This window comes from Echeneis naucrates, chromosome 10 (genome assembly GCF_900963305.1).
Source record: "Echeneis naucrates chromosome 10, fEcheNa1.1, whole genome shotgun sequence".
NCBI classification, from domain to species: Eukaryota; Metazoa; Chordata; class Actinopteri; order Carangiformes; family Echeneidae; genus Echeneis; species Echeneis naucrates.
This window is the reverse complement of record NC_042520.1, coordinates 16,897,552-16,914,566: the sequence shown is the minus strand read 5'-3', so window position 1 is coordinate 16,914,566 and position 17,015 is coordinate 16,897,552. Positions and strand designations below refer to the sequence as shown.

The 17,015-nt window shown below is 39.6% G+C and overlaps 2 protein-coding genes across 13 annotated transcripts in view; both read left to right on the top strand.

Annotated features, from left to right (window-relative positions):
• Window positions 1–4,277: 4,277 nt before the first annotated feature.
• il12ba (interleukin 12Ba) lies at window positions 4,278–7,876 on the top strand. Of its 2 annotated transcripts, XM_029512775.1 has the most exons (9): window positions 4,278–4,413; window positions 4,629–5,008; window positions 5,595–5,691; window positions 5,787–6,065; window positions 6,225–6,330; window positions 6,670–6,911; window positions 7,026–7,195; window positions 7,373–7,494; window positions 7,808–7,876. In XM_029512775.1, exons 3-9 carry the CDS (start codon window positions 5,595–5,597, stop codon window positions 7,848–7,850), a joined length of 1,059 nt encoding a protein of 352 aa, XP_029368635.1. In that variant the 5' UTR covers window positions 4,278–4,413; window positions 4,629–5,008; the 3' UTR covers window positions 7,851–7,876. The 2 variants fall into 2 exon arrangements, with proteins under 2 accessions (XP_029368635.1, XP_029368634.1); XM_029512774.1 differs by having other exon boundaries at window positions 4,286–5,008.
• Window positions 7,877–15,701: 7,825 nt separating this feature from the next.
• The window catches only part of ebf1a (EBF transcription factor 1a), a 53,075-nt gene continuing 51,761 nt past the window's right edge, over window positions 15,702–17,015 (top strand). For all 11 annotated transcript variants that reach the window (XM_029512089.1, XM_029512087.1, XM_029512088.1 and 8 more), the window contains exons 1-2: window positions 15,702–15,835; window positions 16,763–16,919. In XM_029512089.1, coding sequence (XP_029367949.1) covers window positions 15,702–15,835; window positions 16,763–16,919 — 291 coding nt within the window. The remainder of the gene's footprint in view (window positions 15,836–16,762; window positions 16,920–17,015) is intronic.

Genomic DNA, 17,015 nt, shown 5'->3' with positions numbered 1-17,015 from the left:
TAATGCCAGAGTAAATCCATCCACCAACCCTTTCTCTCTGGCAGGCTACCCATCACTGATCCTGTTCTTCTGAGAGAGGATGATAAACTGTACAGCACCTGCCTATATTTTCCTGTGAGAGGGTGATAGAGCTTTTGGCGCTGTGGGACACCGGTTTCATTATTAACTCTTCATCCGTAGCAAAAGTCTCACATTAAAACTTAGTGAACTTGGTGAACTCACTGATGTTCTCCAAGGGTTTTATTATGTTCCCCTCTGCTTGAGTTCTACCGGGTAGTAATTTGATCTAAAGTCAAACATACACATTATATTGGGGAAGTAAAATGTATTGTGAGCTAAAGGCCTATTTAATAGACTTGGTTGATGCATCAAATCAGTCATACAAAGGACACAGAGGTTATAGTCTATAATTGCCAATTATTCAATGTGACATGTGGACATGCTTTTTTTTTTTTTTTTTTTTTACCCTGTTTGTTCAAGTGTGCCAGGGGGATTTATTTGCACATTTCCAGACCTACAATAAAACCACCATAATAATGATTACTGAATATCTTTTCTGTATCTTCGCCATGATTACAACATTGCACATGCTAACAGTGTTGGTTTAACAGTCGGCCCACTGTTCCACAAATTTTGTTCCTAACTGAAAAATTCAAATAACAATTTGTAGCCTTGATAGAAACCTTGAAATGTTGCCCAGATAAACATAGTTCACAGAGGATGAAGAATCCTGACCTTTAAGTCATATGGTCAGAATTTCAGTCTCAGGTTTACCCACAAAGTGTATTTGCGTTGTCATTGTGAACATGCAATCTGTTGCTGATTCATAACAAATTGATCAATGAAGAAGTAGTGCAGGCCTACCATCAACTCATCAGTGAGGGAAGGTCTTATGCTGAAAGCTTGTAGTATTCCAGTGACAATGGTGACCCCCCCTGAGTCACAAATTGTTTCAAGATTTGCATAAGCTCTTTTCAAGCAATGTGTGATGAAGCTGCTATCATGGCTGCAGGCTCTTAGTTGTGTTTTGAGATTAGCAGGATTACTGTCAATACCTAAAAATTTAAAAGAAAAAAAATAATAAAAGAAACGTGATAAAAATTGACATTTCGGAACAAAAAAAGATGGAGACATACTTTTGCGACAGCAAAGCAAACCAGTAAATATCAAGAGTGAATGTGTTCATTCAACTTGAAGCTGAAAATGTCCCATATGTGGGCTCAGAATACAGGGGTGAATGGAAATGAAATTGTCTGTATCTGCTATGACCAAACGCCTCTGGCTTTCACACTTGTGCGTAATACTGAAATTTCCACACTGGACAGTTAAACATCATTGTTATTAACACAATAAATCTGACATCATTGTGATGAGTAGTTCTCTGCTAGGAGGAATGTTAAGAGCAGGAACTACAGTACAGTATGTGACACTCCCCCTCACAGAACAGCTATGAATCTGCATTCAAATTCAGTTTCCATTTTCTCCACAAATATTTTAAGTATGTTTCCAGATATAATTTGCATAAACACAGACACATATATAGTCTTAATGGCTTCAAAAAGGCCAACCAAAACAAATTAAATGCCACAGAGGTCTATTCAGACTGAAAAAAAAAAGAAAAAAACCTTCCCACAGAATCACGCCAACCTCAGTCAATAAGAGAAGAAGCTGTGGATCAGGGTGCAGAATCCACCACTTTATATGATCTGACCTTTCTGTACCTCTATCAGCTCCTTTCCTTGTCTCACTCCACACACGTATACGCACACACATTACATCATCTCTGTCTTCTCCTATTTTCATTTGTTTCCTACTTTCCATCACTCACACACATGAGATCATAGTACTGATTTCACTCCAGCTGTTATGGTTTTTCAGGCATCTGGGAGACATTCCTGTGCACACCACAGATCACAGGCCCATGTAGAGCGTCCTGCCTAGCCATGTAATTCTCAACAGCTGCAGAACATCGAATTATGACATGAGCAAGGACATCAGCCACACTCAATTAAATTTCAATCTCCAAGAAGCCAAAGTGCTTATTAACCCCAGCATGAGGGATTTAATAGTGTTGGATAGTTTATGCTGACTGCACAATTGTGTACTCTTAAGTGTCACTTAAGAGTACTTCAACTCCTCCGTTGTCTACCTGACACATACTAGTAATCTTTTGGGGACATCAAGTGGTTGGACATACATACTACACACAAAATGTTCTGAAAAAAAAAAAAAGCAATTTATTTCCCACTAAAACCTACGAGCCTAAAAACTATGAATGAAAAATTCTCTGTAAAGAAAGTATGATATCAGTTCAAAAATAATGCTCAAAAAGATATTGTCAGAAAAGAAGAATGTTATTGGAAATGATTCTCAATTGTTTCCAAAGACTGAGACCAATTCATGGACAGAAGACATGACGAAGTTTAATACTGCACTCATGAGCAAAAGATTACTACACATCATTGACATCCAGGGCAAGAAGGCATGTACATTCCCTGATTCCTGTATTTATTCACATAAAGGAACACAGGCTGTGTACACATCTCCTCCAATTATTGCATGTAAGATCATCATATTTAACAGTAACAATCTAAGTTCCCCAGAAGGAACTTCTGTTCATTTTCAATGATGAAGCAGATTTACAACTCCTTGTCAACAACAAAACCACACAGTCAGAGTCTGAACTTTGACTACCAATTCAAAAACAACCACAACAACAGTACAGGTCATGAAACTCCAACCAAGTTTCACTGCATGATTATAACACATACACACACAAAGCCATTACTGATGATTTAGGTAATATAGAAGTTGCTATCAACGAAAGCACAAAGGTTTGCAGTTACAGTATACTTCTTTAGAAATGAATGAATTGTATGTGCACATGGTTGAATTTCCTTTTTCAGTTTGTGTGTACAATACCTGCATCATTAGTCATGGCTCAATTGTTAGTCTGTTATTTAACTAATGTGGGAAATTCACTTGGGAACAGGCAATAGGAAATCCAGTCTCTTACCTTTTTCTATCTCCGTGTCTTACTCTCAATTGCTTTCATTTTTATTATTCTTTTATACAAACTCCTCATCAAACTGTTTATTTTCTTCCCCTCCCTGGTTTTACTTTGTGGTTTCATTTCTCAGTGAAAATCTTCAGGCTGATGAACAGTGCCCTGGGCTCCGTGAGTTATAGCTTCCCTAAATGTAAAGGCAGGCCTGTCCCCTTGTGGTTAATATTTTTCCAGTATTTGATATCACACGTTGATTTTGTATGGCTATGATGGCTATGATATGTCACATGGGTTGGCAAACTATGACATGGCATGTAGACTAGGAGGTCTTGATGACAACTTTGTGATACTGTAATGATAAACAGCATTCTAGCATATTATCGAATGTTATCATAAGTATAAGACATAAGACCTAAACATAAGAAATATTAGAGTAGAGGCAGACTGGGTCTTTTCTATGTCATCTGAGAGCTCAAGCTATTAAAGCTTAGTGAAAAGGATAGAAATGGAAAATTAAACAAACAGAAGGAGCTGAAACAGAAACAGAAAATAGAAATCATCTAGTCATTGAAATAACTGATTCACTTACTACACTATATCAGTGTGTGCAATAAGCATGTTATCAGTTTTATTTATTACCAATCTGTAATGATTTAACACAATGACTGCTCAGCAGGAAATTGGAAAAACTATGGGCAGAAGTGTTATAATTCACACAAAAACACCCTGTTATGTACAGATATTGGGAGTACACTAACATCATTAACTGGAAAAAGCAGCTGACAAACACACACACACACACACACAAGAAAGCAAAATCTCCAGAGCTGCCTCTTCATGAAAATATCCCAACCTCACCTCTTTCCGTTTTGAGGACTATTGCAGCACAATGAATAGAAAGAGGACAAGAAAACCACCGAGAGCACAAGGTGGGAGACAGAAAACATTATCCAAATACCATTGGAGTATTATTGCAGCAATAAACATAAAGTGACCAAAACATATGTGCTGAAGAAAATAAGGTTGTTGATGCCAGACAGCCCACAATGACTAAAAATATCATTTCATATAATTTATTATGACTGAGTTGAGTATTTCAGAGGGTTATACTGCCATGAGAAAATCAAACAGTCCCTAAAATCAAGATTACAACTGATGGAGAACTGCTCATTTTTGTCCAATAACAAGTCTCCAATTAACGATTGCTAGGATCGCCATTTTATTGTGAAGATTTGACCGGAAGTGTTGTAGTCGTTGTTGCTGGCGGGCAATTAAAGGCCCGCGGAGGAAAAGTGCTTTTCCTGCAGGCCAAAGTATGTATCTACCTTTCAAAAATTCTTTTCATCCACCGTAATGAAACCCGGCATCGTGGGAATACAACGTATTTGTGTCATCAAATTTACCAGGTGACGTCCGGCACGTACTTTCTTGTAACATGATACCTAAATTAGGCAACTTCTTACCGGCTTCTCCTCCCTAGAAATGTTCGACTAGCTTACATGTTCGCAGATATATACATTTTAAGGGGAAAGTGCAACAGTGTGGCAGCAGTGTAGTGATTACAGCCCTGTGTAATGGGGATCAGCTCAGAGGTTTGGAATTGAACTGTTTTCAATTACAGCTGCATGCTGGCACAACATCAACAGGCCCGGAAAGTGAAATCGGTCGCACCCTGGGGACGCTACACAAACTAACAACAACAAAACAACAATACGCGTAAAGACCACAAATGCCCGGTAATATCCCTGCAGCAGCGCTTAGCGGAGTTTCGGGGGCCTGAAGAAAAAGGAGTAGTAGTGCAGTGATCCAAGTGGAAGTGAGTAAAAAGGTGCCTCAGTACCTCCTCTCATGTGGACGCGCGGCTCGAAAGCGAAGTCCTTCTGTGGCTTTCTATTTTGGGCCGAGCGGGAAATTTCTGCGCTGAGATGTGTCAGCCTGTCACTCACATAAAAGCGCAGGCACAAGCCGCATGATCTTCAGTTTGTGGACGTCGATGACAAGGTAAAATGACTTCTGACTCATCTTTTAATCGACCCCTTGTTTAATTGTAATTAAAAAAAAAAAAAAATGAGGAGCGTTTATCTGCAGGGTGAACTGTGTGATTTATCTGAAAAGTGAATCAGCTGCTCTCACTTTCATAGTGATATTGACAAGAAAACGTGATTTTCACGAGTATAAAAACACTGCAGATTTTCTATATAATTTTATCATCTCTGAATGCATTTTAAATTATTATTTTTTCCAAGTTAGGAAAACATGGTTAGAATTTCTTTCAACTTCAGTGTAGGCTTTAAGTTAGCCAGTGAATAATACTGAGTGTCCTGGTGACTTTAATTGATAATTTAAGTTAATGTTACTTTGACAATGTCAACGTTTATTTTTTTGCATTTGTAGCTTTAAATTATAGTAGTGACTTATTACAGCAGAAAAAGTGTCTCAAGATACAATGTCTTCAGTTTACATTTGACCTTCATCTCTGGCTTTATTTTGTTAAAAAAAACAAACAAACAAAAAAAAACCAACTTATTTCCTTTCCTCTACTTTCACCTCTCTCTCTCTCTCTCTCTGTCTTCTCGCTATCTTTCAGATGAAGATGAAGTTACTTGTTTGTATCATCATTGGGTCCTCATTTCTTCAAATCTACTGCCAAAATCCCAGGAACTCCTGGACTCTGCTCCCCAACAGTGTGTTTAATTAATTAATATATCAATTGTAACGGCAATAATATTACATTAATGTCTTTTAACATCTTTGTGTGTGTATGTGTGTCCTCTGCAAGTCCTTGTTGTTGAAGTTGATGGCTCTTTGGGGAAGCAAACCCTGAGCTGCTTGGCATCGCAGGAGGAGGTGATGAAGAGGGGTCAGTATATTGTTTGGAAGAAGAATGGAGTAGTTGAACCACAAAAGGGGAACTCGTATGTGGTGCAACTGGAGGAAAGCTTAGGAGGAGGCAGCTACACCTGCCACAGCAAGGATGGATCACTTTTAAATCACACGGTGGTCCTGATTCAAGAGGATGAAACCCAGAAGAGGAAGATTCTTGTTGAAACTGATGAAGGTACAGCCATCTTTAAGACTTCCTATTATGCTTTCACAATTAAACAGCAGCTGAAATTGGAAGCATTTTTTAAGCATTTCAATTGACTAGTCCCCACACATATGTTTTGTCTTGGTTCGTGTCTTTTCATTTTACCATGTTCATGACTTTTCCCATTAGGAGATTATTTGAAGTGCTCTGCTCAGAATTACAGTGGAACATTTCACTGTTCTTGGACCTGGCACAAAAGTCGTGTTGGCAAAGTAGCATTTATCAAAGCTTGGCGGTAAGTTCACAAACCACTGAAATGTTTTCTGTTACCCTCTCCAGTAATAACACAGTGGTCAGACTCATGTCAGAACTGAGACTACACAGCCACATCCATAAATATCTCCATAGGAAAGGAACCATAACAACGTACTTTTTCCAATCGTTTTTAAGGTCTCGGTCATACCTTGAGTACACACACACACACACACACACACACACACACACACACACACACACACACACACACATATATATATATATATACTTAAAAATGCTTTTGTTTTGACTGACAAAAGTTTTCTCTTCTGCAGTACTTTTAGTCACATGTTCCTTCACTTCCTTCTATTCTATGTAGCATTTCTGATGAAAATGAGACCTGGTGTTATGTGGACACAGATGTCCAGCGTTGGAGATGCTCCACAGGTCAGAGTAACTTCAGCTGTTCAGTAGACGAGAGTGGACACGGCATCTCCTGCATGGACGAGCAGCACTGTCCCTACGCTGAGGAGAGCCAGCAGATCTTCCTCACTATCTTTGTGAGGACTGAGCACTTCCTGGTGGAAAGCTACTCTAAACACTTTTACCTGTCTGAGATTGGTGAGACATTCCTTTGAGACATTTTCTGCACATAATCCAACGTTCTCTTTAATTTATTGATATTTATTTCTCTTCAAAGTTTTGACTGTTGTCTTTTGCGTTAACCCTTGACAGTGAAACCTGACAAGGTGAGAATCAGTAAAATCAACACAACGATGGTAGAGTGGAGTTACCCAAGCTCCTGGAACAGTCCCTACTCCTACTTCCCCCTCACTTTTCAGATTTTACAGCTAAGGAGGGGATGTAAAAGCTGCAACCCATGTGCTATCTCAAAACCGACAAAGGTAAGCGGAACCCACTAATTGGAATCAAAATCTTATATTAAAGACCTAAATCAGAAAACACAATATTTGCATCAAATGACTAGAAATCCCTAACTGCACACAGAAATTCATGGGGAAGGGTTAATAGTGACTGATATGGGGGAAAAAAATAATACACAATATTTTTTTTTTTGTTAGAACTGGAGAGTCCACTCTACTGACAGATGCCAGTTTCCCGTGAAACCCGCAGCCACAGCAGTTTGTGTTCGAGCTAAGGATGCTTTCTGTAACTCACAGTGGAGTGAGTGGAGCCACCTCAGGTCAGTATCTCCCAGCAGTTTATCAAGGGATGCAATTTTTTTTTTTTTTTAAACACTCTACCTGGTACACTGTGTGTTGTCTGTGTGTGACCTTTCCCCTCTAGTTTTTCCAAATATGCAATATAGCCTTGGTGTTTCAGCTTTGTACCTTTTCCTCTTGTTTTTAACTTCGTGGTGTCTATAAAAAAAAAAAGTCAGGGACTCCCATTCCTGTGGTGTGTATTTGATGGATAAATATTAACTTAAAATTCTGTTAAAATTAATGTTAGTTTTACACCTATCTTATTTCTCTATTACTTGTATTCCATTACAGATTGGGGAGAGGCAAGAAGAGCACAAAGCAGAGGCGTCAGTAAAAAAAAAAAAAAAGACATAACAAACCCAACAATGTCAACATTGGGCATCTCGAGTTTTATATTTATTTATATCTTATTTATATTATCTTATCTAAGAGAGATTTTATTTGAAACCATTGTTGATGAGAATGGGAGAAATACAATGAAATTTAACCAAATATTTGTTTATTGTGCATCCTTTTGCTGTCGAAAGGGTTAGTAGTGGAGAATATTTTTCACTATTTCGATCAGCCACTCCATCCATGTCCCAGCCTTAGTAACATACGAGTGGAAAGATCAAATAAGCTTTTCCAACTTGTGAGCCTTTGGTGCATATAGTGCCCCCTTGGTTATTCCTGACTTTCCTGTCTGTCTCATGCTGTGAATTTTGAAATAAAAGTGAAAAGTTACGAAAATGATCAAGATGTTGCAGCTGCAGTTTGCCGTAGCACCAACCTTTCTTTCATCCCTCTCTGTAACACTTAAGGCAACTTGTGATCTCCACTCAAAACAGGCTTTTACATTTTATAGAGAAGAGAAACTTCAATAATGGTTTCTATTTCACCAACAAACACCAGGTTTAAATGTCATCTACTCTTATGGTTTTTCCCTTATCAGCTAGGTGAGATTCTGGCTTTTGTTGGAAACTCCTCCTCCTTTACCATGAACCAAATCATGGGTCATTTTTGAACTGTTCTCGGGATGACAATGTGGCACTTGGCTTTTCCTCTTACATGGCAAGAGACACAACAAAGTTTTTATATTCTGTTTTCCCTCTATTTTGGTCTCACTCTCATTCTCCTGGGTGCTGTTATAGATTGGACAGATGTCCTGCCAAATCACAATTCTGAAACACACTGTCGTCCTGCATCTACTTCATATAATAAATATAAAAAAACATCAAAAACATCAGAAAAACTACAGCTTTTCCATTTGATCAGCTGGAAAACAAATCAGTAAAATGACAGACTATTAACTAAAGTTAGTTTTTAAATGGTATATACCATTGGTCTATACCATTTAGTTTTTCACTCCAAGTAAATCTACGATAAACGTAATGACAAAACTTCTCACTGTTTTGGTCATGGATTTGAAACACAAAAGCAAAACTCATATAGTGGGGGTTGGTGAGAGATGATCTTGATGAGGGTCAGTGGTCTAATTTACATCAGTTTTGGTGTCCTTGACATGATAAACTCTGACAACCACTGAAATAGACCGTTGAGACTTTTTGAACGCTGAGCTGAGCCATAAAGGCAGCTGAAATGTCTGCTGTTATTAACTCTGTGTGTGTGTGTGTGTGTGTGTGTGTGTGTGTGTTTCACAGTAATGACTAAAGCATTGGAAGTCATTACTTGCAGATAAAGGCAATATACTTAGTATTAGTGCCTAACGCACAACAATTTTGGGCTACTAATTCTTAAAAAATACAGCAGTGTTGACTTTGTAAATCCCATGTAAACTTTGATGAAGAGCAATTAAATTATGAGGCCAAATTAAAACAGTATTTTGGAGAGAAACAGGATCTACTATAGTATCATTGTATTATAATTTATTGGCCTACAGAGAAATTCCACCGTGTAGTTATTGGTAAACTGGATGCACACATGCATTTATTACCAAAATTCCATGTCACATGTAAGAAAAGCCCAAATAAACAACATGACAACCACACAATAGTGATCACCACTCTTCCCAGTACTGGTCTGTTACTTGCCTGGTCAGGAGATTGTGGTTAACCTTCTCATCACTTCCCTTTGATTAAAAGCAGAAGAGGTTTATTGATGTAAGCACTTTCAGGGCCAACATACCGCATACATTAAACTTTACGCCACTGACCTTCAATCTTTTAGTTAGTTTTTTTTTTTTTTTTAATGTTACAGAGCGCATTTGACACATTTTAGAGAAATGTGTCCACTTTTGACTTCCATTCCCCCTTCTTCCCATATGACTGGAACAGCATGACCCATGGTGGTGTGATGGTGTGGCACTGTGGACAATATATCCTGACATTATATTTCACTACATCTAAATCATGTTCATTAATTACATCTTTCATTTTGGAGTTGAATAATGCAATGTTATACTCCTGTATGTTCAACTATCAAATATTAAATAGTAATTGGGGCAGAGTGGCAACTCAACATTAGGGCTCTTAAAGATTTTTGGAGTTAATTATCCATTCATCTCGATTTCTTGGGACACATGAATTGACTTTTTTGTCTATGAAAATTGTAAAATTGTTAAAAATGCTCATTAGTTTTTTTCCCAGTCCAAATTCACATATACACATTATTTTTATATTATTATTTATATATTTAGAGTAAACACAAGAAACAACAAAAAATGGACCAGAGTCAGTGTTTAACTCCCTAAAAACAAACCTGCCCTATGTGCCCTGAAGATAATATCTAACTAGGCCAGTGAGCAGTGATAGCTAGTCTTTGGGGTCATCAGGCCCACGACACCTCCAGGAGGCTAGACAGTGATCACTGGTGTCCCAGAGTCACCCCCCTAATGCCAGCCATCATCGCTCCTCACATCAAGACAATTATCTCAAACAGAACTCCCGTCAACTACTCTGACCTCTCACCAACTGCACCAGTAAAAGCGGGGTGGGGATACAGACCTTGGCTCGGGTAGGGGGGAGAAATAGAAGAGGTGGAGATAAAAGTAGGGATGGGATACAGACCCTGCTTCGTGTAGGGGGCATGAAAGTATAGAGGGTGCAGGAGGTGGAGAACAAGCTAACTAGCAGATTCAGCAGAACAGTCCTATAATCAGTACAACCCTATATAAATTCATATAAGTTTAAGTAATTTATGGCAGTCAAAAGCATCAATTCCTAACATTGGTGGTTGGCATTTATGCCTGAAATATTTCTTAAATGATTCATCAACAGTATGTCTAACAGGAGAACATGGAGAAAAAAATTGATAAACTAAAGCAAGCATCAGTCCAACAATAGAGGTGATTGTTATATCAATTATTCTCATAACAATTTGCTTAATAGGGAAGTAACAGGGAATTAATAGGCCATAACCTTGGCTTCAGTATCATTATAACAATGTAGTCTGTGTTTCTGAACCATGTGGTTTCACAGAAACAACACACAGTATGTCTGATTAATATTGGCCAAAGGGTGCAAATGAAATGAGAATGCTGTCTTAAGCACAGATAAAATGGGATTTCCATTCCCAATGATGCCCTTTTGCTCCTATTGTTGGAGCTGACCAGATGTAATTTTGGGCATTGGGGAAAAAAGGAGAGGGAACATCTTCAGTTTAGTGCAAAATATATGATCAAAGTTTGATAAGGTAGGGCTATAAGACATTTGAACAATTGTGAGAAATGAACATATGGGGTGGTTGAAAAAGTTTTACTGTTTGGACTTTACACATTACTATGTCTAATTAACCAAAATAATGAGGGCTTTTTGATTACTTTTACCCTGACAAGTCACAAATGTGCCAGTTGCCTACATGTTTTACATTAAATGTTGTATTGTATATTAAATGGTATGGCAGGAAATACAGAAATTGTAAGGAATAAATACCAGGACCATTTTTTCCCTTAGGTTTTCTTCCAAACTTAGCTTTTATGACTTGATTATTGAATAACTGTCTGTTATTATATATATTTAATATTATAAAATATGTAATACAACAAAAAACAAACAGAAAAACCCTCTCAGAAAATCACATAACAAATGCAAATGGTGACTGATGACAGTGTTTCTTTCTGATGGACAACAACCCAAAGAAGTTGAACCCACCAGAATGAAGCCCCGGTCAGTTTGAGTCCTAAAACAAATACAAATACATAAAAAATAACAGTTTAATATTTCATTTTCGGTCATTTTTAAAGTTAAATGTGTGGCAGAATTTAAACTTTGGCCTTCGCTGAATATGGCAGGTTAAGTTTTCACCTCACACCTGTCATTGACCTGAAAACATGTAACTCAAATAAAAGAACTCTATTCACAAGCAAAAAAAAAACAACAAAAAAATAATAATAATAATTAATTACCAAGACTCTGCAAAATTTCCCTTAAGGATCAAGTGTCATCTGATGGAAGTTTTAGGGTTAAAATAGATCCATGCGATATGTTCTAACAGTTTACCTTCTAATGTTGCTTACAAGACCAATTACATTCCCAACTTGTTCTTCTCATGAATCTACATTCTCAGTGACCTTGTTCACAGTTGTTGACCACGTTAATTAATGGGCACAGAGAAACAGCAATTTGGACAGATGGCATTTATCTGCATGCTGCTTACTATGCAAGTGCTATATTTGAGAATAAAACTGATCTAGGTGGGAGTGTAGTGCACTTAGTCATGCAACGTGTCTGTGTGGCCGCTAGATGGCAAGATTGCGCCAGAAACTGCGGCGGGTAGGGCCGGTTTGTGGCTTGTGTGGCTCCTCCGGTGACCTGAAGTAAATGGATGAGGTCATCAATAGGACGTTATTCCAATCAGATATTTATTACAAGCTGCAAAAACTATTTGTCATTGTTAAGTGTGCACTGTATTTCAGTTTAGTTGTGATGAAATGTTTCCTCGCGTGCTTTAGAAACTGTTTAAATATACACACTCATGATAACGTTGTACTTTTATGTAGATATCAAAGAAATCACCGCTGCTGGTATCTTGTCTACATATTTAAATAGTTAACATCTATATTTGTCTCCTTTTATGTCGACTAGGGAGCATATTGTTAGACATAAGGCCCATTCTCATAAGCATATGCCAGATTTTTTAATACTAGTCATTTTTAAGAGCCTTCAATTCAATCGGGCCATTATTATCATCAGCTCAACCTTTTGATTTACGAGAACATCTGGTGGTGGTGCAGGAGGCGGACTGCTGCGCCCACAGCGCCTTTCTGATCACTTACTTCAAAATGTCTAATAGAGTTGTAACATAGAGGATTTATAATAGCCCTCCCATATGTGGACACACAATCGTGCACACGCGCACACGCACACACTCCTTCACATCATTTACACGGCCTGCGCATTCATGCTTGAGCTTAATAGCCGGAGATATATGCAAACCTTTATGTCTGGAGTTAGTAAATCACAGTATTAACATGTCTGGATCATTGGGTCCCAACTGACATCTCTGTTTTTGGACATTGAGGCGGTCATGTTTGGGCTAATAGCTTGTGTTGGGGTCTATATATACATGTATATCACCCCAGGGGCCTAGAGGGCCAGCGCTGGCCCGCATGCCGACCAAGGTAGACAGATCATGGCGAGAGAGTCGGCCACAATCAAACAAATGTGCTGAAGGATAACGCTGAACTTGTGTGTGTGTGTGTGTGTGTGTGTGTGTGTGTGTGTGTGTGTGTGTGAACCTGAAGCGGTGTGAATATGAGAGGCATTTAATCTCACGTTGCGTGTATTTATCACTATTTATTTTATCATGTAGGCTGACGTGGCTGCTCACATTTCTCCTCCCGCAGCAGGAGACATAAATAAACAGCTTTAGACAATGATGAGACGATTGCGATTGACCGTTTATGGCATTTCTCAAACTCAGCAACTGTTTGAAACTCCCACGTCTCAGTCTGAAGGATGCACAGCAGATGAGGACATCGATGTAATTTTTTGTTTATTTTTTTTTTTTAAGAAAAAATAAAATGAAAGTAAAGGTCGTTTTAGATTATATTGTAATAAAAAAATACAATTATATTGCCAAATTCAAATTTGAGCCAATTTTCTTGGAATTTTTAGACCTTAAGAGGCTTTTAATTGTGCAGTTTTATCAATGTGTAAATTAGCATCAAAGTGTCAAGCTGCTTCGGTTCAACAATTCTTGATAGAAATCTTAATTTTCAAAGATGCCCCCCCTTTGATAAGAAACGACCCTCTCATTCTTTTCATTTAATTATAATTAACCAAATAGTACTTATTGAACAGATGGCCCCCAGACAATTCAATTTGACAATTTAGAAATGACTTTGTAATGATGAGGGGAAACCAGGAACGATGCTGAACATGAGCAGTGCTGCAACATCCTCCTGCAAGACGGACTGAAAACAGTTTTCGTGCGTGTGAGCCCGGTTTCGTGCAACTGTGACCAACCATGCAATTTTTTTAACTCTCTTTTTGTCTCGTCTTGGTCTTGTGCAGTTATTTTTGAGTGACTATGATTTTTTTTTTGGACAGCGGGACAGAGCACAGTTTAGCTGTAATCCTCATATTTATGTTGGATTCAACACTTAGTCCCGCAAGATTTATGTAATGCATCTAATCAAAGCTAATTTCAAACCATCGGGCTGTAACAGAAGAAATGTGCACCGCGGCTGGCAGGCTTTTTGGTGAGCTGAAACTTTTCTTAAGCTCATAATCTGCCATAAATTGATACTCTGAATGAACACTTGGACTGTTTGGAAGAGTTGATCAGCTCCCGTGACAAAAATACAACATTTTAAGCCCACTCTATTTTCATATAAGTCAGTTTTGCACTTCCTCAAAGATGTTTCACGTCCGTGCGCAACGTGGAAAATGAAAATATGGATGTTCATTTGATGAATTTGATTTAATTTCACACATGTAGGCATCAGGAAATCTGCACACAAGCGGTGCAACTCTTCCTCAAAATGATATCCCAGTCCCCAAAGTGTAGCTGCACGTTTTTGTTTCACAAGAATGAGACAAAATGTGTTTTATCTGAAGTGCTCTTTAAAAATATAAATAAATGTATAGAACAATGGCCGGCTTCTGCCGCTTGTTGTATCGCAGATAGATGCGGGCACAGTTTGGGAGCTGCAGCAAACGGACCACTCTGCTGGGGGAAACCGGCTGGATCAAACAGACTGCATTTGATGTTTGATAGGCGACGATTCAATAATTGTAAACTTGAAGCACATGCACAGAAAAGCCACAGCGGACACGCACACACCGGTGACCCGTGAGCGCGCACCCTCAGCGCGCAGATCTCCGAAGAGTCCGGGGCGGGACAGCGCTCGGGACGAGGCGGGGACAGCAGGCAGGCAGGCGGGCAGCGTGCTGGTCGGGGTTGGTGGACAACTGATTGTCCGTGTCATTAACTGTTTTCGGGGGGAGGGGGGCGTTCCCTCTCTCCTAACAGGCCCCGCCTCCCACACCTACTAGTTCTCTCCTGTTTGGCATCCCAGAGAAGGTCCAAAGTGATTCCTCAGGGAAGAAAAGAGCGCAAAACAACCGAGCCGGAGCTGCCGAGGAGCGGAGCCGCTGCTGCCCAGGACTGCCTGCCTCTTAACTGCGCATTCATCTGAACAGAGGAGAGGACTTTGTAAATAAAGAGACGGAGGCTGAAACGTGTTTCATCGCCTGGTTCTTCTCTCTCACTTTGGACTGTTTGTTAGAAAACAGACGTTTTTTTGTTTGTTTGTTTGTTTTTTTTTTCTCTTTTTTTTCAGCTGCACCTTGATCCGGGGGACTGTCGCCAAACTCAGTACAGCCTCTCATCCTGTTCTTCCTCTTTCATCGCTCTCACGTTGTTCATCTTCACAGCTGCCGCTCCCCCCCAGCTCTCTCTCTCTCTCTCTCTCTCTCTCTCTTCTCCTTCTCCTTCTTCTCCTGGAGTCGCTGACATGAGGTGCAGCTAACCCTGGATGCTGACAGCTCCCCTTTTTCCTTCCACATGTGGCATCTTTTGTTTACTTTGAGAAACACGCGCAACTAAACGCCAAGTGAAATAGACCACGCCACTTTGCTCCTCTGACAGCGCGATCAAACAGAGGCAAGCGGAGGGGAGGCAGGAGGAGAGGAGAGCAAAAAAAAAAAAGAAAAAAGAAAAAAGGAGGGAGCCGAGGAGAGGAGGATAGAGAGAGAGGAGAGAGAGTGAGGGAGAGACAGCGACAGTGTGAAGGTGCGTTTTGATGTTTGGCATCCACGACAGCATCCACAGGAGTGGGAGTAGTATGAAAGAAGAGCCCATGGTGGCCGGGATGAACGCAGTTCGGACATGGATGCAGGGCGCCGGTGTGCTGGACGCCAACACAGCCGCCCAGAGGTGAGCCCGAGGCGGCCTTGGCGCTGCGCTGACACCGGGGCGTGGAGACCTGGGGGGGGGGGGGGGAGCAAGCTCCGATCTGCGGAGCTAAAGCTGCATCACTCTGGGCAGCACGCGCTCCCAGAGGACTCGAGATTTGCTGGATGACCTCTGTTCCTGCTGGCTTTCTAAGTTTTGCTGTTTTTTTTTTTTGTTTGTTTTTTTTTAGCTCCAAGTCCGATATGATTGAATGGTGCGTGAGGCTCAAAGTGGGTTAACACGTTTCTGGACGGGGAGCTCCGCTGTCCCAAAGCAGCTTTAGGCTTCCAGGGTTTAAATGTGACCTGAGGTTTTAACTTTGGTGTGAGCAAAGTGAGCTTCGAGTTTGTGTTTAGGGATTGTCAGCTCACTTCGGTGGTTCTTTCGCTTTTTTTTCTTCTTTTTTTTAATATATATTTAATGGTTGAGTACATGTAGCCTGGAAGTAATTTCCCAATGTTGAATTTATCATCCGATTTTTCTTACAAAATGAAATAAAAATAGACTGTCTTTAAATTTGCTTGGTAAGGTTTAAAATGAAAATAATTCCATAATCATTAACTCCAGGCCCACCCTGGGACAGAAATTGATCCGTCAAAATTAATCCTGGAATATAAATGAGTATATTTAATAGGTTTAAGCATATAGCTTAATATTTGATCAGATTTGTTTAATTGTTGCTGATTAAGCTGTGAAGCGCTTTTGTGCGCCGGAGAAGGAGGATTTAATTAAATTATAAGTGGCTACGGATTTTATCACAAACGGTGGTTGAAATTATAAACGAGCTTGGATTGTAAAAGCAAATCTTTCTCTTGTTTTTCCTATTTATTTATTTGTTTATCTATTTGAATTTTATTTATTTCAATCACCGTGGTTGTGAGCGTTGCTGGTCTGTGCTTGTGTCCGCAGCGGTGTGGGTCTTGCTCGGGCACACTTCGAGAAGCAGCCGCCCTCCAACCTCCGAAAGTCCAACTTCTTCCACTTCGTCCTGGCTCTTTACGACAGACAGGGTCAGCCGGTGGAAATAGAGAGAACAACCTTCGTTGACTTTGTAGAGAAGGAAAAGGTGAGTTTATAGAGTTTAAAAAATATTTCCACCGTGTGATAGTTTATAATAAAACTGTGGAAATAGGCGATGTATAAATAGCACCGGCTGATGACT

Bases quoted from the DNA above. Each gene is read 5' to 3' on its own strand.
- il12ba (XM_029512775.1), top strand. From the start codon at position 5,595: ATGAAGATGAAGTTACTTGTTTGTATCATCATTGGGTCCTCATTTCTT. The intron at 5,692-5,786 runs GTGTGTTTAATT...GTCCTCTGCAAG, and splicing joins CTGGACTCTGCTCCCCAACA to TCCTTGTTGTTGAAGTTGAT. The intron at 6,331-6,669 runs GTAAGTTCACAA...TATTCTATGTAG, and splicing joins GCATTTATCAAAGCTTGGCG to CATTTCTGATGAAAATGAGA.